This window comes from Rana temporaria, chromosome 1 (genome assembly GCF_905171775.1).
Source record: "Rana temporaria chromosome 1, aRanTem1.1, whole genome shotgun sequence".
Taxonomy (NCBI): domain Eukaryota; kingdom Metazoa; phylum Chordata; class Amphibia; order Anura; family Ranidae; genus Rana; species Rana temporaria.
The window spans coordinates 181,068,942-181,093,121 of record NC_053489.1 but is presented as its reverse complement, the minus strand read 5'-3'; the positions used below and the strand labels follow the sequence as shown (position 1 = coordinate 181,093,121).

The 24,180-nt window shown below is 49.8% G+C and overlaps 1 protein-coding gene across 2 annotated transcripts in view; it reads right to left on the bottom strand.

The window, feature by feature from the left end:
* The window catches only part of BCL7A (BAF chromatin remodeling complex subunit BCL7A), a 55,005-nt gene that overhangs the window by 12,129 nt on the left and 18,696 nt on the right, over positions 1–24,180 (bottom strand). For both annotated transcript variants that reach the window (XM_040347065.1, XM_040347058.1), the window contains 2 exons: positions 22,746–22,842; positions 21,580–21,744 (listed from right to left, as the gene is read on the bottom strand). In XM_040347065.1, coding sequence (XP_040202999.1) covers positions 21,580–21,744; positions 22,746–22,842 — 262 coding nt within the window. The remainder of the gene's footprint in view (positions 1–21,579; positions 21,745–22,745; positions 22,843–24,180) is intronic.

Sequence of the window (24,180 nt, the reverse complement as noted above, 5' to 3'; positions counted from 1 at the left end):
CATACGGTACCGTCTTGAAGGAGGCTACCATGAGACCCAGGACCCGCATGCAAAAAACGAAGTGACGACCAACTCTGGGATGTCAACCGCCACACCGCAGTCCAAAGAGTCTGTAGCTTTGTCACCAAGAGAAACACCCTTACCACCGAGGAGTCTAAAATCAACCCCAGGAATTCCAGACGTTGAGTCGGTACCAAGACTGACTTCTGGGTGTTCAACACCCAACCAAAGTCTCAGAGGATCTGGCAGGTCATAGACCCCCTCTAATTCTGAGCTTAAAGTGGCCCTCAGAAGATCGTCCAAGTAATCCACGATAGCGATGTCACACTGTCTTAGCAGGGCCAGAATCATAGCTAGCACCTTGGTGAACACCCTTGGAGCCGATGCCAAGCCGAAAGGGGGAGCCACAAACTGATAGTGGTCTTCCCCGACCGCAAAGCGCAGAAATCTGATGCCTGGCGCATATGGGCACATGCAAGTATGCGTCCTTGATATCCAAGAGAGCAGCAACCACAGAGCGAACTGACTCCATCCTGAACCTTTGTACTTTCACAAAGCAATTGAGGGCCTTGAGGTCCAGGATTGGACGGACCCCATCCTTCTTTGGCACTACTAACAGATTTGAGTAAAAAACCCTGAAACCGTTACTGCAACGGAACAGGTATGATCAGCCCGTGAGTCAGCAGATCCCGAACCGCCCCAAACAGGGCTTCCCAACGGGCCAGCTGGAGGGAAAAAATCTGTTCGGTGGACAAGAGAGAAACTCTATCTTGTACCCAGAGGGAATTACCTCACAAACCCACCAGTCGGGGATCAAAGATGTCCACCGAGCAATGAATTTGCGAAGACGTCCCCCCACCCGAGAGATGGACGGGGGCAGACCATCATGCGGACGCAGATTTGTCCGCAGGCTTGTTGTGTTTGCAAAACCAGGGACACTTCTTTCCCTCAGCAGGTGCTTTATTGGCCTGGGGATGTTTACCTGCAGCACTGGGGTGACGGAAAAAACGCTTGTGTGCAGCGACGGAGGCTTCTTGCCTACGACGAGACTCCTTACTATTTGTGGCTTGTGGGAGCAGCGTGTTCTTACCTCCTGTGGCATCCTGGATAATTTCATCCAGAGAGGCACCAAAAAGTCTGTCGCACTTAAAGGGCAAGTCCATCAGGGCATTCTTGGAAGATTGGTTTGCAGACCAACACTTTAGCCAGATCAGGAGGCGTAAAACCACCACATAGACCGAGGCTCCGGACAGTAAGGGATCGCCTGACTCGCAGACAAACTTAAGGCCCTGTACCAATTGGTCGCCCAGAGCCACCTCGTTCGGGGGGAGCCTGACGTGCCTTTAATCCATGGAGGAGCATTTTTTCCCACTCAGTAAGCGAGACACCAGGGCCCCAGCCACCGCTGGATGCACTGCTGAGCCCACAGGTAGCGGGTGATTGCCTCAGCCTTCTTGTCCACAGGATCCTTGAAAGCACGAGCCCTTTCCACCGGAAATTGTGGTCACAGGAGTGTCCACTATAGGAAGAGAGGTCCATTTCTTCAGGAAACTCTCCCCAAAAACCCTTCTGTGGCTTTTGCCAATCCTTGTACAAAAGCTTATCAAGATAAGATACACAAGGAAACACCTTGGCAGTGCGGGCCGGCTTACGGAACCCGAAGGGGACCGACATCTCTGCCGCATCCACAGAATCCTCTATCTTTAGCGTATCACGCACTGCGGTGATCAGATCACTTACCAGAGCCTTTTTGCGTGCTGACCCGGAGACATCCTCACTGTCCGACCGGTCACGGTCCTCATCCCCTGACGCATCAGAACCAGGGCCATCAGCCGTAGCTGGGCCTGGCTACGCCTCAGAGTTGTCCCCGGACGATGGCAGGGGGCGTTTTTTTACTCCCCGTTTGCCCACACACCGCTTCCACCCTGGCAACAAAAGCTTCCAGGACCGCTGACAGAGTCCACTGCAGGTGCAGGGTGACCAGTTGCCAACTCATGCGTTACTGGGGGGGGGGGGGAGTCCGCTCCCGACGCCATGCTGAACCCCCCCCCCCCCTGGGGATGTAATGGCAAGGTACACAGCCCACCCTCCTAGCTGCCTCAGAAAGAATGAGGGGCCCCCCCAGAGGACTCCCGAACGGTACTGCCCTGCTGCTGTCTGTCTCCAGCCTGAGGTGCTCCACTGCTGCCTGTGTCACACTGCGCCATTCACGCCGTAATACAGACACCAGAGGCCAAAAGTACTCCTCCAAAATGGCCGCCAAGTGGCTGCACTGTAAAGAGGCGCATGGCCACAAGAAAATGACCGCTGTGAAAGCAGAGTACAAAGCAGCGCCAGGCACCGCTAAAATGGCCGCATGTAGAAAAGAAAACAGCCACGCAGTGAGCCGCAAACACCCGGGGCCTCCGTACAGAGGCCCCCCACAAGAATGACAGGCCAAACAGCACCCCAGAAAGAAGTCAACTCCCCCCCCCCCCCCAGGCGGACCCCCAGCACATGCAGCCAGCCTAGCTTAAGGGCCCAGGTGGGAGGGAGGGAGGAAAGGTAGGGTGGTACCCCCTAATCAACCCCCCCTTCCCAGGAATGTCCAGCTAAGTCCGCCTGCCAAGGCAGGGGAGCTACTACTCACCCGTCCTGTGTGGATACGCTGGAAGGTATTCCTGACAGATCAATCTCCCGCACGGTTACGGGGGTGACTGTCAGCCCGGCACACTGTGATTCAAGCATAGAGCCCGGTCATATGTGTGCCCTGGAGCATGTAGCTCAACGGCCACCCCTAGAGTAACGTGGCACGTCGTGGAGTCGGCAGTTGATAGTAGATTCTTAGGAACAAAAAGTAGAGAAAATTGATAGAAATTCACCCGGACCCATGGGCCCGAAGGGAGACACGTCCTTCTACACTAGGCAGAAAAAAACTGAGCTGCATGATGCAGGGAGAGGGGTTGTACCTAGAGGGACCGCCCCCTGGGCAGTACTGTACAGTTTTTTGATGCATTTAAACATTTAACCTGTTTTCTGCCTAGTCCTCTGCTGATTGAAGGCTGAATACCCACTTTGTCAAGATTGCTGCTGTGTCTGTCCATGAACGAAAGAGAAACCAGTAACGGTATTTCCAGGAACCTTCCAGGACAGCTACTTGAGAGATGATTAGCTCCGCCCTTTACAGGAAACACAAATCAGATACAATTTAAAAAGGCCCCTCCCTTTCCTTTGACCCTCAGTTATTTAGAAGATCAAGCAAACCTCCACCAAAGTGCACTCGGCAGAGAAAAAAAACACCACCACCAGGTGAAAGTAAAATAGGGTGGGAATATAGACGCTGTCCTGGAAATGCCGTTACCGGTAAGACTAACGGGGGTTTTCCAGGACAGCTACTTGAGAGGATAAGCAAGATTCTACACCTTAGGGAGGGACAGCAGCCTGAAGCACTTTCCTACCAAAGGAGAGGTCCTGGCTGGAAAGCATCTGAACTGTTTGACAAATGCATGAGAGGAGGACCAGACGGCAGCTTTAGAAATTTCTTCCCATGATGCCCCTGCTCTTTCTGCCCATGACGTAGCCATGGATCTCGTAGAATGCGCCCCAATTCTAGGAGGGATATGACCTGACGCTTTGTAAGCTTTGCAGATAGCTTCTCTAATCCATCTAGCAATAGAGCTTTTAGACCCCTTCTTGGGGCCACTGAACAATACGAACAGCTGGCAGGAACTCCTAAACCCACTGGATTTCTCTAGGTAAAGTAGAAGACGTCTCTTTACGTTTAAAATTTAAAAAAAAAAAAAAAAAAAAACGAAATCTTTCCTCCTCCGCATTCTTGGGAGAGGTACAGAAACTAGGCAGGACTACTTCCTGGGACCTTTGAAAGTTAGAAGATACTTTGGGCAAATAGAAAGGATCAGGCCTAATCACTACCCCGTCCTCTAGAATCCTCAGGAAGGGATCTTTACAGGAAAGGGACTGTAGATCAGAAATCCTTCTCACTGACGTAATAGCTAAAAGGAAGGAAATCTTTAAGGAAATACATTTCAGGAAAGCTTCATGCAAAGGCTCAAAATGAGCTCTTGTTAGAGCATTTAACACCAATGATAGATCCCAAGATGCGCCGCTCAGCCTCCAGGCCGTCAAATGAAAGGTCTGAGGGCTTGGATGCAACATTGGTCCCTGATGGAGTAGATCCTTCAGATATGGTAGGGGCCAGGGAAGATCCACAGAGAGGGTCTTCAGAGGGTAAAACCAACACCTCCTGAGCCACCAGGGGGCAATCAGAACCAGTTCTGCCCGATCCTGAATAATTTTCCAAACTATCAGAGGTAAGAGGGGAAAAGGAGGGAAGACGTAGGCCAGAGCGAAATCCCACGGGAAGGAGAGAGCATCCGTCCAAGGACCCTGTCTCTCTCTCTCTCTCTCCAGTGAAAAAAATGCCGGCAGCTTTCTGTTGAGATTGAAGGCAAAAAGATCCACTGCAGGAAGACCCCAGCTTAGCACAATCTCCCGAAACGTGCCTTGATGTAGCTCCCAACAGCTGGAACCAACGCTCACTCTGCTCAGATAGTCCGCCAGCGTATTCTCTGAACCCCTGATGTGGACTGCTCCGATTGAGGTGACATTGATTTCTGCCCAGGACAGAATCTGCTGTGATAGCATTAGAAGTGATTCCGAACGAGTGCCCCCTTGCTTGTTCAGGTACGCCACCGTAGTGGCATGGTCAAAAAAAAAAAAAGTCTTCCGAACCGACCCTCTCCTGCAGAGCCAAGAGAGCTTTCCCTACAGTTAGTAGTTCCCTGAAATTTGAGGAGCGACCTGCCTCCTCTGGCAACCAGGCTCCCTTGGGCCTGCCAGCCCTGAGAGTGCGCACCCCAGCCCTACAGACTGGCGTCTGTAGTGACTTGACTGGAGCATGTTGCGCCCAGTTTTTCCCTCCCTGCAGGTGTTCCCGCTGCTCCCACCAGGAGAGATTGAGAAAATCCTTTCTTGGCAGCTGAACCAGCTGATCTAGAGAATCCTTCCTGCGATCCCAATGGTGCAAGAGAAACGCCTGAAGCGAGGTCTGTGGGAGCAATTTGAAGGCCTGCACAGCGAGAAAAAGTTTCAAATTTTTTCCCTCGGGAAGAAAAACCTTCTGCGCAACAGAGTCTATTAGATAAACCCAGAAAAAGTATGCTCTGGGAGGGTACCAGACAAGACTTCTGTTGGTTGACTTTCCACCCCAGAGTCTGAAAGGTCCGCAAAACCAACTGCAGATCCCGGATAAGGGACTCTGTCCCGAGCAAAGATCAGAAAATCGTCCACATATGGGACGATCGATACACTCTGTATCTAAAAAAAAAATAGAATTTTTGTACTCACCGTAAAATCCATTTCTCCGAGTTCATGGACGGACACAGCAGCATTTGACCTTAGGGTATTATCCTCCCTTTTAGGAGATTGACTAGGCAGAAAAACAGCATGTTTAGTGTTAAAAACACTCCTCACAGTACAGCACCTCCCAGGGGGCGGATCCCCCGGGTACATCCCCCATTCTCAGTTCTGCAACCTCAGTTCGTAAAACAAGAAGTACAAAACAAAGTAGGGGTGGGTGCTGTGTCCGTCCATGAACTCAGAAAAATGGATTTTACGGTGAGTACAAAAATCCTATTTTCTCTTCCGTTCATGGACGGACACAGCAGCAATTGACCTTAGGGACGTCCCCAAGCAGTGGCAAAAAATCGAGGGGCGGGAAAACACAGCAAACCAGCTTCACCCCAAACAAATCAGAGTTCTTCAACGGAGGAACATCAACCTTACACAGCCGCCTGCAAAACCTTGCGGCCAAAGGAAGCATCTGAAGATGCACTCACATCCACCTTGTAAAACTTTGAGAAGGTGTGGAATGACGACCAGGTCGCTGCCTTACACACCTGTAAAACAGACGCTTGATGGCGGAAAGCCCAAGAGGCACCAATCGCCCTGGTCGAATGTGCCGTAACCGGGAAGGAGGGCGCCTGCCCCTTTAGGGCATAGGCCTGAAGCACGACCTGCCTTTTCCACCTAGAAATGGTAGCCGACGAGACCGACAGACCCTTCTTAGGACCAGTCACTGACACGAACAGTGAATCCGACCTCCGAAACGGAGCCATAGCAGAAAGGTACACCCGTAGGGCTCGAACCACGTCCAAGGAATGCAACGCAGCCTCTTTTGGGTTCGCCGGCCGAGGACATAAGGATGGAAGAACAATGTCCTTATTAACCACTTAATCACCGCCTCATAGCCAAAATATGGCTACAAGGGGGGTTCCTTAACTCCAGAATCGCGCTCCCGGCCCATCACGGATCGCGGTAAATTGCCGCTGATAGTCCAATGACGGAGCGATCACATGTAAACAAACCGGCGTCATTTGATGACGCCGGTTCCTCCCTCCTCTCTCGGTACGGATCGGTACAGTGTGAGAGGGGGGAGCGCGGGTGTCAGCAGCGATGTGGCTGGATCTGTGACTATTGTAGTCACAGATCGATCCATCCCTGCAATACCCCCTGCGCCAATACTCTGCAATACCCCCTGCGCCAATACTCTGCAATACCCCCTGCGCCAATACTCTGCAATACCCGGAAAATACACGGAAATTTTTTTAAAAAAATATGAGTTTTAACCACTTCCTGCCCGCCAGCCATCATATGACGTCCTTGACTTTGTGCAAGGATATCTGAATGATGCCTGCAGCTACAGGCATCATTCAGATATCCTCTTTCAGTTGGCGATTCCCTACACCGTAAGAACGATCATGGAGGCTGTTCCACCTCTTGATTGTTCTTACGGGAGGCGAAAGAGGATGCCCCCCCCCCCTTCTGGTGCTTCTTCCGACTCACCGCTACAATCAAAGCCAGGATTTTTTTTTTTTTTTTTCCAGGCTTCCCAGCCTTCCCAGCCTAGAGGTGAGATGTGGGGTCTTAAAGAGGACCTGTCATGCTATATTCCTATTACAAGGGATGTTTTTTTTTCACAAGAAAGGATTACAAGGGATGTTTACATTCCTTGTAATAGGAATAAAAGTGATCAAAACATTTTTGGGGAAAAAAACGTGTCAAACTAAAATGAAGTAAAAAAAAAAAAACCCGCTTGTAAGTCCCGCCCACATATGAAAACAGTGTTCAAACCACACGTTAGGTATCGCTGCGAACGTTAGAGCGAGAGCAATAATTTTGGCCCTAACCTCTTCTCCAACTAAAAAGATGTAACCAGTAAAAATATTTAAAGTGTCACCTATGGGGATTTTTAAGTAGCGAAGTTTGGCGCCATTCCACAAGCGTGTGCAATTTAAGGATGACATGTTGGATATCTATTGACTCGACTTGATTTTGCAAAGAATTGTGGGGGAAAAAGACAACTTCAAAAAACTCACAATGCCTCTTTCTAAATACCTTGGAATGTCTTCTTTCCAAAAAGGGGTCATTTGGGGGGTATTTGTATTTTTCTGGCATGTTAGGGTCTCAAGAAATGAGAGAGGCTGTCAGCAGAGGTGATCAAATACCACCAAAAGAAAGCTCTATTTGTGGGGGGGGAAAAAAAGGACAAAAATTTCATTTGGTTACAGTGTTGTATGACTGAGTTATTGTCATTCAAAATGTGAGCACCGAAAGCTGAAAATTGGTTGGTCATTAAGGGGGTTTACGTGCCTGGTGGTCAAGTGGTTAATGTGAAAGGCTGAAAAAAACCTTAGGAAGGAATGACTGCTGCGGCCGCAGCACCACCTTATCCCTGTGGATGACCAAGTAAGGAGCCTTGCAAGACAAGGCTGCTAGTTCAGAAACCCGTCTGACCGATGCAATTGCCACCAGAAAAATGACCTTCTGGGAAAGAGTCAATAAAGGGATTTTCCAAATGTCCCGAAACAGACTTTTGAAGCAACGAGAGAACTAAATTCAAGTCCCATGGAGGCAGTGGAGGACGCACAGGAGGGGCCACATGTCGAACCCCCTGCACAAACGTACGCACCAGAAAGTGCGCCGCCAAGGGTCTCTGAAAGAAAACAGCCAAGGCCAAAATCTGCCCCTTAATCGTACTTAAGGCTGCATTCACACCTAAGCGACAGCCGCGTTCGCGTGTAGCGGCAGATTTGCCGCGATTACAAATGTTTCATTTTTTTTTTCCTAAAGTATTCCCATTGCTGTCTATGGGAAAATGCGCCTGTCGCGTGAAAAAAAAAGAGATTTTTAATACAGCTTACCTGTAAAATCTTTTTCTTGGAGTACATCACGGGACACAGAGCGGCATTCATTACTATATGGGTTATATGGAGTACCTTCAGGTGTAGACACTGGCAATCTCAAACAGGAAATGCCCCTCCCTATATAACCCCCTCCCATAGGAGGAGTACCTCAGTTTTGTAGCAAGCAGTATGCCTCCCAAAATGGTCCTCAAAAAAGAGGGGTGGGAGCTCTGTGTCCCGTGATGTACTCCAAGAAAAAGATTTTACAGGTAAGCTGTATTAAAAATCTCTTTTTCTTTATCGTACATCACGGGACACAGAGCGGCATTCATTACTATATGGGATGTCCCAAAGCAATGCTTACAATGAGGGGAGGGAGAACATCTCCAAGACAAAAGGATTTAATTTAGAGATATACTCAAATCATAATAAATCCAACTTTAGTTGAGAAAAATAAAATTTTTAAATTTAACTCGAACAAGAGGAGCCCCCGGAATCCGAGGGTCTCAAACTGCAGCCTGCAGCACTGCCTGCCCGAAGGCAGTATCAGTATTCCTTCTTACGTCCAACTTGTAGAATTTTGTAAACGTGTGGACAGAAGACCAGGTTGCCGCCTTGCAAACTTGAGCCATAGAGATCTGGTGGTGTGCTGCCCAGGAGGCGCCCATGGCTCTAGTAGAATGAGCCTTTAATGATACTGGAGGAGGCAACCCTTTCAAGCCGTAGGCCTGAGTGATTAATTGCTTAATCCACCTAGAAATGGTGGACTTTGCAGCTGCCTGCCCCTTCTTGGGCCCATCCGGTAGAATGAACAGCACATCTGTCTTCCGGATCTTCTTTGTAGCTTTAAGATAGGCCTTCATGGCCCTGACAATATCCAAGGTATGCAGCAACCCTTCCTTTCTGGAAGTAGGTTTAGGGAAGAAGGATGGTAATACCAAATCCTGGTTCAAATGAAAACTGGATATGACCTTCGGAAGGAAGGAAGGATGAGGGCGGAGAACGACCCTGTCCTTATGAAAAACAAGATATGGTTCCTTACAGGATAAGGCTGCCAGCTCCGAAACTCTTCTTGCGGAAACTATGGCAACCAAAAATACTAACTTCCTTGTCAGTAGAACCAAAGGAATATCAGCCAACGGCTCAAACGGTTGTTTCTGTAAACTTGACAGAACAAGATTTAAATCCCACGGACAAAGCGGGGATTTAACTGGAGGTCTAATACGTAAGACCCCTTGAAGGAAGGTCTTAACCAGCGAGTGGGTGGCCAGCGGCCGCTGAAACCACACTGACAGAGCAGAAATCTGTCCTTTGATTGTGCTTAATGCCAATCCTTTATCCACTCCTAGCTGGAGAAAACGTAATACTCTATCGATGGTAAATTTGCGAGAAAGCCATCGCTTGGACTCACACCAGCCTACATAGGCCTTCCAGACCCTGTAATAAATCACCCTAGAGACCGGTTTCCTGGCTCTGATTAGGGTAGAGATTACTTTCTGAGACAGACCTCTACCCCTGAGAATCAGGGATTCAGCTTCCAGGCCGTCAAATTTAGATGCCGTAAGGCAGGGTGGAGGATCGGACCTTGCGATAGCAGGTCTGGCCGTAGAGGAAGAGTCCAAGGGTCTCCCACTACCATCCTTAAGATTAGTGAGTACCATGCCCTTCTGGGCCATGCTGGAGCTACCAGGATGACTGGTATGTGCTCCACCCGGATCCTGCGCAGCAGGCGGGGTAGTAACTGGAGCGGGGGAAACGCATAAAGAAGTTTGAACTGATGCCAAGGGCAAACCAACGCATCGGTTCCGCAGGCCATCGGATCCCTTGAGCGGGACATGAACCTGTCTAGTTTCTTGTTGAGTCTCGATGCCATGATATCCACGTCCGGCACTCCCCATCTTTGGCAGAGTGCTTGAAAGACTAGTGGATGCAGAGACCATTCCCCCGGCCATAGAGTCTGGCGGCTTAAGAAGTCCGCCTGAAAGTTGTCCACTCCTGGAATGAATATTGCCGATATGCAGGGCACATGAGCCTCTGCCCATAGAAGAATCAAGCTCACCTCTCTCTGAGCGGCTTGACTCCTGGTTCCCCCTTGGTGATTTATGTGTGCCACGGCCGTGGCATTGTCTGATTGAATTCTCACCGGGAACCCCTGCAATTTTGACGTCCAAGCCCTGAGGGCTAGTCGAGCAGCTCTGAGCTCCAAGATGTTGATGGGCAACTGCTTCTCTGGCTTTGCCCAAGTACCTTGGCGAGTGCAACCATCCAAAATTGCTCCCCAGCCCGTCAGGCTGGCGTCTGTGGTCACTATCTTCCAAGCCACTGGGCTGAAAGACCTCCCCTTCAGTAGATTCTGAGGGTCTAACCACCAACACAGACTTTGTCGGACTCTTGATGAGAGCGGCAACGGGATATCCAAGGCCTGTGGCCTTCTGCTCCATGCTGACAGGATGGCTGCCTGTAGGATGCGAGTGTGGCTCTGGGCGTATGGTACCGCCTCGAATGTGGCCACCATCTTGCCTAGTAACCTCATACATAGGCGAATAGTCGGTTCTTTCTTGCTTAGAACCAGTAGGATTAATTCCTTGATGGCTTTTACCTTCCTCAGAGGTAGGAACACTCCTTGTTGTTCTGTGTCTAATCTCATGCCGAGATATTCCAACTGCTTTGTGGGCTGGAAAGCTGACTTTTCTCGATTTAGGACCCAGCCGAACCTCTCGAGGTATTGGACCGTGAGGGCCACTGCTCGCTCCAAGCCGGGAGACGAGTGATCTATGACTAGGAGGTCGTCCAGGTATGCTAGGATCGTGACCCCTTGGATCCTTAGTTTGGCTAGGATTGGAGCTAGGACCTTCGTGAACACCCGGGGGGCCGTAGCCAACCCGAAGGGAAGCGCCACGAATTGGAAGTGACGCGAAGCCACCATGAAGCGTAGATATCTTTGATGTGGCTGATAAATTGGAACATGAAGGTAGGCATCCTTTATGTCTATGGACGCCATGAAGTCGTCCTTCTGGAGTGTGGCAGCTGCTGACCGCACGGATTCCATCCGAAATGAGCGGATCTTTAGATATGCATTTACCATCTTTAGGTCCAAAATTGGCCTGACATCTCCATTGGATTTTGGGATGATGAATAGGTTGGAGTAGAAACCCAGCCCCTGTTCCAGGACTGGTACCCTCTACTATTACTTCCTGGGAAAGTAGATGATCTAATGCCGATCTTAATGCGGCTCCCTTTTCCGGATCGTTTGGAATCCTCGACTTCTGGAAATGAGGAGGAGGAAACCTTAGGAAATCTAATTTGTAGCCTGTGGCCACGGAAGACCGTACCCACTCGTCGGGAATGCTGGCTTCCCAAATCTCTGAAAAGAGTCGCAGCCTTCCCCCCACCTTCGTGGGTGGGGGCGCCCCTTCATAAGGTTGGCTTGGGGGCTGGTTTTGCTGGTTTGCGAAACCACTGCCTTTTGCCTCTAACAGCCTGTCCTTGTGATCTGCTGTTGAAGCCGAAGTTTGCTTTTGCAGGAGGCCGTCGATACTGCTTGGCATTAGAGGGCCCCTGCCCAGGGGAATACTGTCGTTTAAACGCAGGTCCCTGAACCTTCTTCTTAGTTGGCAAGAGAGTACTCTTGCCGTTTGAAATGGTCTGAATGTATTTATCTAGGTCTTCTCCGAAGAGTCGTCCTCCATGGAAGGGGAACCCTACCAGGAGCTTCTTGCATGGGGGCTCAGCCTCCCAGCTTTTTAACCATAAGAGTCTTCTCATATGGATAAGGGATAACGATAAACGTGACGCTTGCTGGATAGAATCCTTGATTGCGTCTACCGTAAAACATATGGCCTTAGGGACATCCGAAAATTTTTCTGCCTGCTGGGCCGGAATAAGTTTAAGCATCTGCTTAAATTGATCCGATAATGCTTGAGCGACCCCAATCGCAGCCACAGCTGGCTGTACTACTGCCCCTGCAGTAGTGAAGGAGTTCTTAAGTAGTGCTTCCAAGCGCTTATCAACTGGATCCTTGAACACCTGTATGTTTTCTACAGGGCATGTTAACGATCTGTTAACACATGAGATGGCTGCGTCCACTGCAGGAGTAGCCCATCTTTTGGAAAAATTTTCTTCCATAGGATATAGGACAGAGAACCTTTTAGGTGGTAAGAAGATCTTATCTGGCTTGTTCCAATCTTGGAACAAAATTCCCTCTAATAGAGGATGGATCGGAAACACAGCATTGCTTTGAGGCGCCCTCAGTGAGCCCAAAGCTGAAACCGTCGATACCTGGAGATCTGGTACTGGCAAGTTGAATGTCCTATGGACCAAGTCCGACAATCCTTGAATCCACCAGCTCTCCCTCAGGGAGACTGCCCCAGACTCCTCTGTATCCGGGTCTTCGATCCCTGAACCTACTTGGTCCGTGTCCAAGAGGTCGTCCAATTCCCCTGAGGAAAGGACCTCCTCTTCTGAGGGTCCGCGCTCGGGCGACGGAGATCTATTCCGCTTACTGCCCCGCATAGCTGCGGATATCATTTTTCCCATGCTTTTCTGCATCTCTTTTAAAGAGGTGAGTAATACCTCCTCCGTGACCATCTTAGGGTTGGACTGACCCGCGTCAGCTCCAGCCCCAGATCCCGATGGCCCCAAGGCTCCCTGTAGGGAAAACAGCGGCATACCATGGTACAATACCGAGGTACACCTGCTACCTATTGGTATTTGGAACTATAAAAGTTAATTGTCCAAACACCTGTTTGGGGGATAAAAAAATGCTTCCTCTCCCCTAGATGACTTTTTTTTGTTTTTTTTTTTTTGTTTTTCGTTTTTGTTTCAAATCCAGGAAAGAAAAAACATTCTGTCCCCCTGAGTAGTATTGCAAAGAAAAACTATGAGATGGAAAAGAAACAGCCTATTTCTAGGCTTGACAAAACAGTCCTCTGAAGACTGCAATATCCTTTCTGGCCACTGTGTGTCCTCGGCGCCCCGTGCTGCCGCTCTGGTCTTTCTCCTCAGTTCCAAAGTATTGATGGAACAAACAAGGAAGGGCCGCCCCTTCCTTTAAGCCACTGACCCGCCCTTCCCCCCCAGCAACCTCAAACAGGAAATGCCCCTCCCGACAGGGGGAGGGGGGGGGGGATTTTGGGAGGAAGGGACCTCTCTGTTCCAGCAAACTGCAGCCTGCAGCCTGGAACCATGAGGAGGTCAGCGTTTTGCCTGCTTGCAGGCTCTGAGGAGGAAGACTGAATGGAGCATCGCCTGGAGGCCTGCAGGTAAGCAAAGCTCTCTGACACACACATATATTTTTATATAACACAGGCCCCACTCAATGCTTTTCCAACACTACAAGGGAGGTCACATCTTATGGGGAATAATACATAGAGAGCCATCCTATCTTTATGATATGTGACTAGTTTGCCAGATGCAGTGCATAACTTTAGGCATGTCCCCTGTGACCCCCCAGAAAAAAACCTGCTAAGAACCAAGTTCCGCAAGTTTTCCCCTCACTTACCTGCTCCATGCCGCAGGACTTTGCCAAGCAAGAGGCCCAATCTTCCCCCATCTCCGTGGGGATGTCTAGACCTTCAGGCCCTGGGTTCCTATGAAGGATCCACTGTCCTGGGCCCATATAGCACCCTGGCAACAGAAAACTTTAGGTACCCAAAGGTTTCTAAGTTCTGGGCCCAGGGTCCAGCTCTCTAAAAAGAAAAGCATTATGGGCTATACCCCAAGGGTTTGGGGTCCGGTTACTGACCACTTTAGCGCTGAGGCTTTTTTGGACAGAACCGGTAGCTCACCTAATCCCAAGGATGCGGAGGCAAGCTAAACCATGACTAACACCTAAGACACTGGCGTAAAAACTGAGGTACTCCTCCTATGGGAGGGGGTTATATAGGGAGGGGCATTTCCTGTTTGAGATTGCCAGTGTCTACACCTGAAGGTACTCCATATAACCCATATAGTAATGAATGCCGCTCTGTGTCCCGTGATGTACGATAAAGAAAGGGTCCGGGACTTTTTTTTTCAGGCGACAGGCTTTGCGCGTCTATGAGATGTGAACCATCTCCATAGACGGCAATGGGAATTCTCCCCTCTAGCGACAGAAGCGTCCCGCGTCGGGCGTTTTGTCGCTTAGGTGTGAATGGGGTCTAAGGCAAGAGCCTGCTCCACTCCATGCTGTAGGAACAGCAGAATCCGGGACATCACGTATGTACGAGGGTGCCAATTCATCTCCTCACACATAGAGATGTAAGCCTTCCACGTACGATGGTAAATCTTCCGGGAAGTAGACTTCCGTGCCCGCAGCATGGTAGAGATCACAAGTCCGACAGGCCTCGATCCTTCAGTACCTGGCTCTCAATAACCACGCCGTTAAAGCCAACGACTGTAAAGCAGGATGAAAGATAGGACCCTGCGACAGAAGACCCTCTCGCAGAGGCAGGCGCCAAGGAACGTCTGACACCAGACGCACCAGATCTGTGTACCAGGGACGGCGAGGCCAATCCGGAGCGATCAGGATTGTTGGTAACTCCTGGGCTTCCACTCTGCGCAGCAGACAAGGAAGAAGCTTCAGAGGAGGGAAGGCGTAGATTAGGCGGTAGTGACCCCACAGCACCACCAACGCGTCTGCCCACGGGTCTCTTGACCTGGCCACGAACCGTGAGACCTTACGATTGAGACGGGACGCCAGAAGATCCACGTCTGGAGTGCCCCATTTCAGACACAGACTCTGAAACACATCTGGGTGTAGCAACCATTCTCCTTGGTCTAGCGTTTGGCGACTTAGGTAGTAGGCCTGCCAGTTCTGTACCCCCGGACAGAGCCGGAACGTACTTTTCAGCCCACCAGAGGATGTGAGCAGCTTCCGCCACTGCAGCCGAGCTCCGTGTGCCCCCTCGATGATTGACATATGCCACAGCCATGGCGTTGTCCGACTGGATCCTGACCGGGCGGCCCTGCAGTCTCAGAGACCACTTGGAGAGGCACAGCCTGATCGCCCGGAGTTCCAGGATATTGATTGGCAGACAGGACTCTTCCGAGTCCAGCGCCCCTGGGCTGACTGAACACCCCAGACACCCCCCCAGCCGGAGAGGCTGGCATCCGTCGTGACCACCGTCCAGTGGCATGGCAGAAATGATTTCCCGGCCCGAAGTACCGGCGATGTCAGCCACCACACTAGGGAGGACCTGACAAGGCGACTCATCCAGACTTGGTAATCCAGAGACGAAGGGAGCTTGTCCCAACACAACAGAATTTCTCTCAGTAACACTCGAGTGTGGAATTGAGCATACGGAACCGCCTCGAAGAAGGCAATCATCAGACCCAGAACTCGCATGCAAAAGCGAAGCGACGACCACTTCTGGGTCGCCAACCGCTGCACCGACGATTGCAGTGTGTGTAGTTTCTTCGTTGGGAGGAAAACTCTAGTCTCCGAGGAATCCACGACCAACCCCAGGTATTCCAGACGCTGAGACGGTACCAACACTGACTTCTGGACATTTAGCAGCCAACCGAATTCCCGGAGGGTCTGGCAGTTATTAGACACATCCACCTCTAACTCTGAGCTTGAAGAAGCTCTCAGGAGAAGGTCGTCCAGGTATCCTACAATAGCGATCCCGCGCTGCCTCAGCAGGGCCAGAATCGGAGCGAGCACCCTGGTGAAAACCCGTGGCACCGAAGCCAGGCCGAAAGGGATGGCCACAAATTAAAAGTGGTCCTCCCCGACCGCAAAGCGCAGAAATCGCTGGTGCTTTGCGCATATGCAGGTACGCGATAGCCAAGGACGCCAGAAAATCCCCCTGATGGAATGCCGCCACTACAGAGCGAACCGACTCCATCCTGAACTTTTGCACTTTGACAAAACAGTTGAGGGCCTTGAGATCCAGGATTGGATGGACCCCTTCCTTCTTGGGGACTACAAACAGATTGGAGTAAAACCCCTGAAACCGTTCCAGTAAAGGGACCGGCACGATCACCCCCCCTGACCAGCAGATCCTGAACAGCCCCAAACAGGGCCTCCCGACGTTCCGGAGGAAGCTGGAGGTTGGAAGGAAAAAATCTGTTTGGCGGACAAGAGAGAAACTATCTTGTACCCAGAGGAAACTACTTTGCAAACCCACCAGTCGCAAAGAAGAGATCTCCACCGAGACGCAAAGTCGGCCCCCCACCCGTGAGACGGGCAGGGGCAGACCTTAATGCGGAAGCAGGCTTTTCGGCAGGCTTGCGGAAACAGGGGCGCTTCTGCCCTTCAGCGGGCGCCTTAGCGCCCTGGGAACGTTTACCTGCTGCACCAGGTGGACGGAAAAAAAACGCCTGGGGAGCGGTAAAGGAGGGCCCCTGCCTTCGGTGAGGCTCCTTACCCTTACCAGATTGTGGGAGCAGAGTGCTCTTACCTCCCGTGGCATCTTTTATGATGTAATCCAGAGATGCCCCAAAAAGCCGTTCACCCTTGAAGGGTAAGTCCTCCAAGACCTTTTTAGAAGACTGGTCCGCAGACCAACACTTCGGCCAGACAAGGCGGCGCAACACTACCGCATAGGCCGAAGCCCTGGAGAGCAAGGGAAGCGTATCCATGTTCGACTCGCAGACAAATTTTAGGCCCTGCACCAACTGGTCGGCCAGCGCCACACAGTCCGCAGGGGCATCATGCTCCTCCAACTCCTGAAGCAGCAACTTTGCCCGTTCGGTAAGTGTAACACTAGAGCCCCAGCCAAGACCGGTCTCACCGCTGACCCTACCACTGTGAACATGGAGCGGGCCACAGCCTCAGCTCTCCTATCTGCGGGGTCCTTAAAAGCGGGAGCCCCTTCCACAGGCAACGTGGTCGCCTTGTTCAGCCTGGACACAGGGGGGTCCACTGACAGAGGAGAGGTCCACTTTTTTAGGAAGCCCTCCTCAAAAGGGTAACGGACCGCAAAGCATTTCGGAACAGAAAAAAAAAAAAATAAGGAACACAAGGAAACACTTTTGCAGTGCGGACCGGCTTGCGGAACCCAAAAGGGACCGACATCTCTGATGTCTCCGCCAAATCCTCAATTTTCTGAGTATCCCACACCGCAGTGATAAGAGCTCCCACTAGCGCCCTATCATGCGCTGACCCTGAAGCAGAGTCATCCTCACTGTCCGTGTGGACTAGGCCTGCATCCTCTGACACCACGGAACCAGGGCTGGTTCCGCATCAGAGGCACCCCCAGAAGAAAGCGGGGGGAGGGGGCGCCTTTCACCCCCCCTCTGGCCACGCGCCGCTTCAATCCTGGCAACAAACGCCTCAAGGACTGACGTCATAGCATCCACAGAGTCCGCAGGAACAGGGGCACTAAGGGTTAACTCCGGCATGTCTGGGGGAGAAGCATCCGGACGCCATGCTGACCCACCCAATAGCCGCCCTTGGACTGCAAGGCAAGATCCACAGGCCACCCTGAGGACTCACCACCCGACCAGGCTGTACTGCTGCTGACTGCCCCAGAGCGCTGTCCGTGCTGTGCCATCCCTTAGGAAGTGTGCTGGAGCCTTCGCGCCGTTATTCTGGCCACTAGAGGAAAAAAAAACCCATGGCCAACGACATGCAAAAAACAGCATGCGGGCTACAAGAAAATGGCCGCTGATCGTTAATAAAGGCACCCGGCGCTGGCAAAATGGGGGCCGCCAAAGTGCAGAAAACACACAGTTAAACACACAGTAAACACCCGGGACCCCCGGGCAGGCCCCCCCCCCCCCCGCACACACGGCAGAAATAAAACACAGCAGCCACAGCCCCCAGCCACAGGATGGAGCCCTCCAGGCGGACCCCCCAGAATGCGGGGAAGGAGGGAGAGAAAGGGAGAGAGGATAGCAGGGCGGACCCCCGATCGACCTCCCCAAGAATGCACCAGCCGCATCACCATGCCAAAGCAAGGGGACTGCTACTTACCCTTCCTGCGACCCCCGGCTGGAGGCATCCCGGACAGAACCAACGTTCGCGCAGTTACGGCATGGCTGTCGGCCCGGAACAATGTGACACGGACATAGAGCCCGGTCATGTGTGTGCCCTGGAGCGTATAGCTCACCGGCTACCCCTGGAGCAACGGGGCATGTCGTGGACGTCCCAGCGCGTAGCTAAAGTCCGGCACACGCTCGATGGCCGAACATGGGGGGACGGGGACGACTACAAGGATCGAGGATCCAGCCTGTCACCCAGTCGGCAGTTGATTGTAGATCTCAGGATCCAAAAATGCAGGAAAAACGAAAAGAAAAGCGAGAAAAAAAAAAAAACTCCAGAGCATATGGGCACAGAAGAGCCATGTCATCTCCTTGCTAGGCAGAAAAAAAAACTGAGGTTGCAGAACTGAGAATGGGGGGGGGGGATGTACCCAGGGGATCAGCCCCTGGGAGGTACTGTACTGTGTGGAGTGTTTTTAACATGCTGTTTTTCTGCCTAGTCAATCTCCTAAAAGGGAGGATGATACCCTAAGGTCAAATACTGCTGTGTCCATCCACGAACGGAAGAGAAAAGGCTAGGACTTTGGCCATGATCTTTGTAAAAATTCTGGGCGCTGCCGAGAGACCGAAAGGAAGGGCATTGAACTGCCAATGACTCGGCCCGTTTTCCATGAGAATCGCAAATCTGAGGAACCTTCGGTGGTTCTGGCAGATTGGAACATGAAGATAAGCGTTCTGAAGATCCAGGCTAACCATGAAGACCTCTGGCCACAATAGATTCCTTACAGAATAAAATGTTTTTCCATCCAGAAACGTCTGTAGAGAATATATTTGTTCAGGATGCTTAAATTGATGACCATCCGGAAGCCGCCGGGGGCTTTTTGAACCAATAAAATCCCCAGAATTTTTGATTTTCAGGAACAGGGGATATGATTTCTTCGGTTTCCTACATGGAAACTAGATTCAACATGGCTTGCCGTCTTTCTTGGTTTTGAATTCCAACCTGTAACCCCTTTCCAATGTTTGAAGAATAAAAAGGAATTTGTCGGGAATTTCTGCCCATTCTTTGACGAAATGGGACAACCTTCCCCCTATCCCTATCCTGGCGTCACTGGAGATTTTTGGAAGGGGCTGAAGGAGCAAAGAGAGTCCCCTTCTTTTGCTTATCTTTGTTAAAAGACCACTTTTTCTTCGCCTGTTGGTTCCAAAATTAACTTTGTTCTGAAAAACGCAAAAAAGGCTTCTTATTCTGTGGCTTATTCTTTTGAGAAGAAGGGAACAGTTTACTCTTCTCAGAGGAACGAGTTAGGACCTCCAACAAGGAGGAACCGAATAAGAGCTTGCCTTCAAAGGGAATGCCGCAGAGCTTGTTCTCGGAGATAAGGTCCCCCTCCCAAGCCAGATCGCTCGCCTGGCTGAATTAATGAGAGCAGAAGACCTAGCTGCAGCTTTCACAGAGGCTGCAGCTGTATCAGCCAAGAAGGCCACTGACTTAGCAATGAGTGGGAGAGACTCCCTAATCTCCTCTTTGGGTGTGTCGGATGAAAGGAGATCATCCAGACGCTGAACCCATACATTCAAATTCCTAGCCATGCAGGTGGATGCTACAGCTGGACCCAAGGATAAAGCTGAAGCATCCCAGGCCTTACGCAGCAAAGAGTTGGCCTTCCTGTCCATTTGCTCTTTAAGGACCCCTGAGTCTTCAAAGGACAGGTCTGATTTTTTAGAAACCCGTGACATAGGGGTATCTTTGGTGACTGGTGAACTGGGAAAAGTCCTCGATTTCCACCCCTGAAGACCCCTATACATTCTATCCTGCACAGATTGTATTCGCTGTGACATCTCAATCTGTTCCGAGGCATAAATAGATTTTAAAAGTTCATCAATATCCTCCGCTGGAAAAAGAAACTTGGGGTTACCCGCCTCCCCCACTGATGCAGAATCCCCATCAGATGAGGAGCTTGGGTTGTCCCCTTCTTCCAGATCTGAGGTATAGTGTGAATCACTGATCTCGGACCAAGGAGGGGGTCTAACTGAGGCTGAAGGCTCTTGAGTTCTGGGACCAGAGGAAGAAGGCCCCAGACCTGCTGCCCTGTCATTAAAAGACCAGAAGGAGGCTACCACCTCCTTCATAGGAGACATTAACTCTTTTAAAGAGGTCGTTTCTGAACTAGCCCTAGATGGAATACAATCTTCACAAAAAAGCCTTTTATATCCCATCAGGCAGCCTGGCTCTACAGTTTCCGCATTTCTTGTTCACTGGTCTATCCTAAAAAAAAGTAGCCACAAGAGCCATAAGAAAAGAAGGCCCATACAAAAATAGTCCCCTGCTGTAAAATCACAGACAAGAGCTTACATTGGGGGCAGTATTTGAACCGGAGGCTGCCGCTGGTGCAATCCGAGTGGGTGTGCTCCCTCCTCAGGCCTGTCCTCAAGTGGAGTGGATTTCGGCCAGGAAAAATAGGCTGCTGTCCCAGGCAGCATGTCCTCAGTGTACTCTGCCTCTTTCGTTATGAACACGGCGCCGGAAAGTGCGTCCATCTTGCCGCGTCACCAGAAGTCCTCCAACGCCATTTTGGTACACCTCAGTGAAGGCGAGAAGGATAAGGCTTCCACCAGGCAGAGCTGGGGAAAAAAACCTGAAGGAAGTTGCCACCATTTACACAGGTAAGCAAGTACCTCAAAAAAAAATAGGGAACCCTTCTGGCTGAAAGAACATGGACTGAACACACCCAGGACTTGGCCACAACCAGTACTGGATGATGCCAGAGCAGGGGTGTCCGCCAACCACAGTTACCAGACCTAGGAAAAACAAAAAAACGTGTCAGTGCTCCTGGAGGGCCTGGAAACACAAAACAACTGAGGGTCAGAGGAAAGGGAGGGGCCTTTTAAAGTGTATCCGATTTGTGTTTCCTGTAGAGGGCGGAGCCAATCATCTCTCAAGTAGCTGTCCTGGAAGGTGAGGGGGGAAATTGGGGTCGTTTTTTTCATTCAACCCACTGGTTGAAAAAATAAAGACTCATCTATGGGCTGCCTTAGGGTGACTGATGCAGAGAAGAGGTACATCAACGAAAAAGCCTTAGGACTGCAGATATCTGCGATTGCATCCAGACATTACAGACCTTTTCATACAGCGTGTTTTCCATAAATGTGGATTGAACCTCAGTAGGTTGCAAAACAGGTCAGAGGAGAGAGACAGGTATAGTCACTTGTCCAATTAAGTTTTGTATGCAAGATTGGAAGCTGTGTGCAGCTCTGCAATTTTTGCAGGTAGTTTAGATTACTATAGAAGCCATTTCTTTCCACAGTGTCTACAGTTGTGGTCCACACAGAATTATAAAAGACATAGCAAAGTTACAATAATTTCCTATAATTAAAGCTCTGCCTAGGAGTGAATATTTTATACACAAATGTTAATATCTCTAGCAATGTATTACAATCAGGTTTTCTAACCAAAATCTAGAGGTCATAGGATTTTACGAAGTATCACCTTCAGAATCTTGGTGCTCACTGGCATTAGAATTAGCCTCCTCAGACTTCAACTCCGTGCTGTCTTCCTGGATCTTAAGGTTGTCTGGGGCAGGGCTGCAATTGCTGCTGTTCTCCTGTTTCACAGGTGATGCATCCGCTATAGAGCTCTGGTTGCTATTATCATCTGAAAGGTAAGAAACTTTTAAATACCTGGTAGAAGGGCACAGATTCTGGCCACAGCCTTTAATCCTGAAAGAGGAGGTTAAGAGGAATATGATATCTTATTTCCATCACTAGAATCCTAGAGGTGCTATACCCCCGACAATGCTCAGCCCAACTTCCAGTGTGTGCTTAGTTGCCAAGACAATGAATGGGGCAGGACATAGCTCAGAAGTTGCATCAAGGAATGTCCACAGAACACTACAACAGTTACAAAGCTGTCATATTTAATTATTCAATGCCATGTGTTTCTATCAACCCCCCCCCCCCTTGTCCCTACTCTGCTCAGCATTATAGACCAGGGCATGCACTACGGTAGTCGAGGTGAGAGAAACTATTTGTTACAGCACAGTTAATATGAACCTATTTAACCACTTAAGCCCCGCACCTTTAGGCAGTTAAATTCCCAGGCGACGGAGCGGCTATAAACGAATAGCCGCGCCATCGTCCCGGATCGCTCCCCGCGGGTATCCGACCGCCGCATGTAGCGGGGGGGGGTCCCGATCGGACCCCCGACCCGCGGAAAGGCGGGGACGTACATGTACGCCCATCTGCCTGTACGTGCCATTCTGTGGACGTACATATGCATGCGGCGGTCGGGAAGTGGTTAATTCACACCCCCCTGACACACCTCCATTAATAACTGCAGTCAGGTAGAATATGACCATAGCGCAATGTAAATTGGTAGCAGTCATTAACAGAGGTACAAAACCCGAGGACCACAATCTCAAAACAGGTACGTTACTCTTTAAATTATCATGCTTTCCTTCAAACCGCAGCACTGTTAGATTTCACAACAAAGTTAACTTGTGCGTCTTAACAATAGCAGCAGTTTAAACATTGGAGCATTAGCATGCACAATGGTAAATAATAGCTGGAACACTTATGTAGTAATACAGCTTCTTTGGTAAACGGTACAATATAAGACAATATATACTGTGCTTTTGTGACACTTTCTTTACTTACCATGCATGTCCATCATGCCAGGAGAGGAGCTGTTTTCCGGGGTGGTCAGTTCGGACCCACATTTCTCATCCTTTGTTTTCTTCTTGTTTTTGGTCTTCTACAAAAAAAATAATAATAATAAATTACCTGACCACTGAAACGTTCACACAGAGAAATAACCAGTATCCAAAACAGATCAAAATGAAAAACTGATAGATCTGTTAGAGGGAAGATGAAAGGAAATCAGACAGGTTAAGATAACACTGGAAAGAAACAACTGCATGTATCAGTAACAGCTCTTCACTGTTAGATGGTACACAATCATGTATCAGCATAACACATTCATTCATGGCTATGGCATATTTAAAATTACCGCTGCTTTATTTTATTTACACAACGGTTACAAGTTTACTCATTTATAACTGCAGCCTTGGATATTTTTCTTGCTTAAAGGGTTAGTTCGCCTTTACCAAAAAACTGCCTATGCAGATAAGGGGCGTCTGTTAGTAAATCAAACTGTGCAGCTGTGACTAAAGTTGAAAAATGCCATTGCTATAGGCCATTTATGTACAAAGCCTGACTGAATACTCCTAAGATGTTGCCAAGAGCTGCCCAGCTGTTACTGCATACCGCCATCACAGGTGTGAGCTTCCAAACGCTGAGCGCAGAGCTACTGCTGTGAAAAAGTCCATTCCTGCAATGGTGGAGAGCAGTAATGACTAGGCCTGATTTTTAGCAACATCCTAGGAGTATTCCAGTCAGGCTTTATGAAGTATGTAAATGATTTACACCTATAGCTGGCACTAAAGTCAGTCCTAATGATTGAAATTGCACCACTAGGTTGTATCTAGAAGAAAACCAGCCAACATTTAACAACGCAAGTGCCTGCGTGTGTGTTTCAGTGTAAGAGAGTATGTGCGTCCTAGGAGAAAGAGTACGAGTCTGAGTGTTAGCAGAACTAGTGTGTCTTTTCGGTAGTGTCTTGCGATCAGGGATCAGAGGGGTGCGTTGCTCTAAATATGTGCAACAAATGTCTTTATATAGGTGAATGTCTGAACGCACGGCAATTATTATGCATCACTCAGTTACGTGTGTGGATGCAGAGGGGAAATGGCCAATTTACTAAACAAGGTGTTCACCTTGCAAGGGAATTTGTACTTTGCAAGGGAACTAAAACTCCTGCAAACTACCAACTTCCATCATCCAATCTTATGCGAGCAAACATACAAAATTTTTCTTGCTTGTGACTGGTTATGCGTTACAAAGAATTTTCACAACATTTACTAAGCTATAGAGAATGTATTAGCAAAGTGAACAGCCTACTTCCCACTAGTAAATCAACCCCTAATGCATCAAATTACAAGTGTGCATGCAGTAGACACCACAAGCTTGATTCACTAAAGGCGAAAGGGCTGTTTATTTTGCAAGGGATTGCACTATGGGCAATGATAATCAG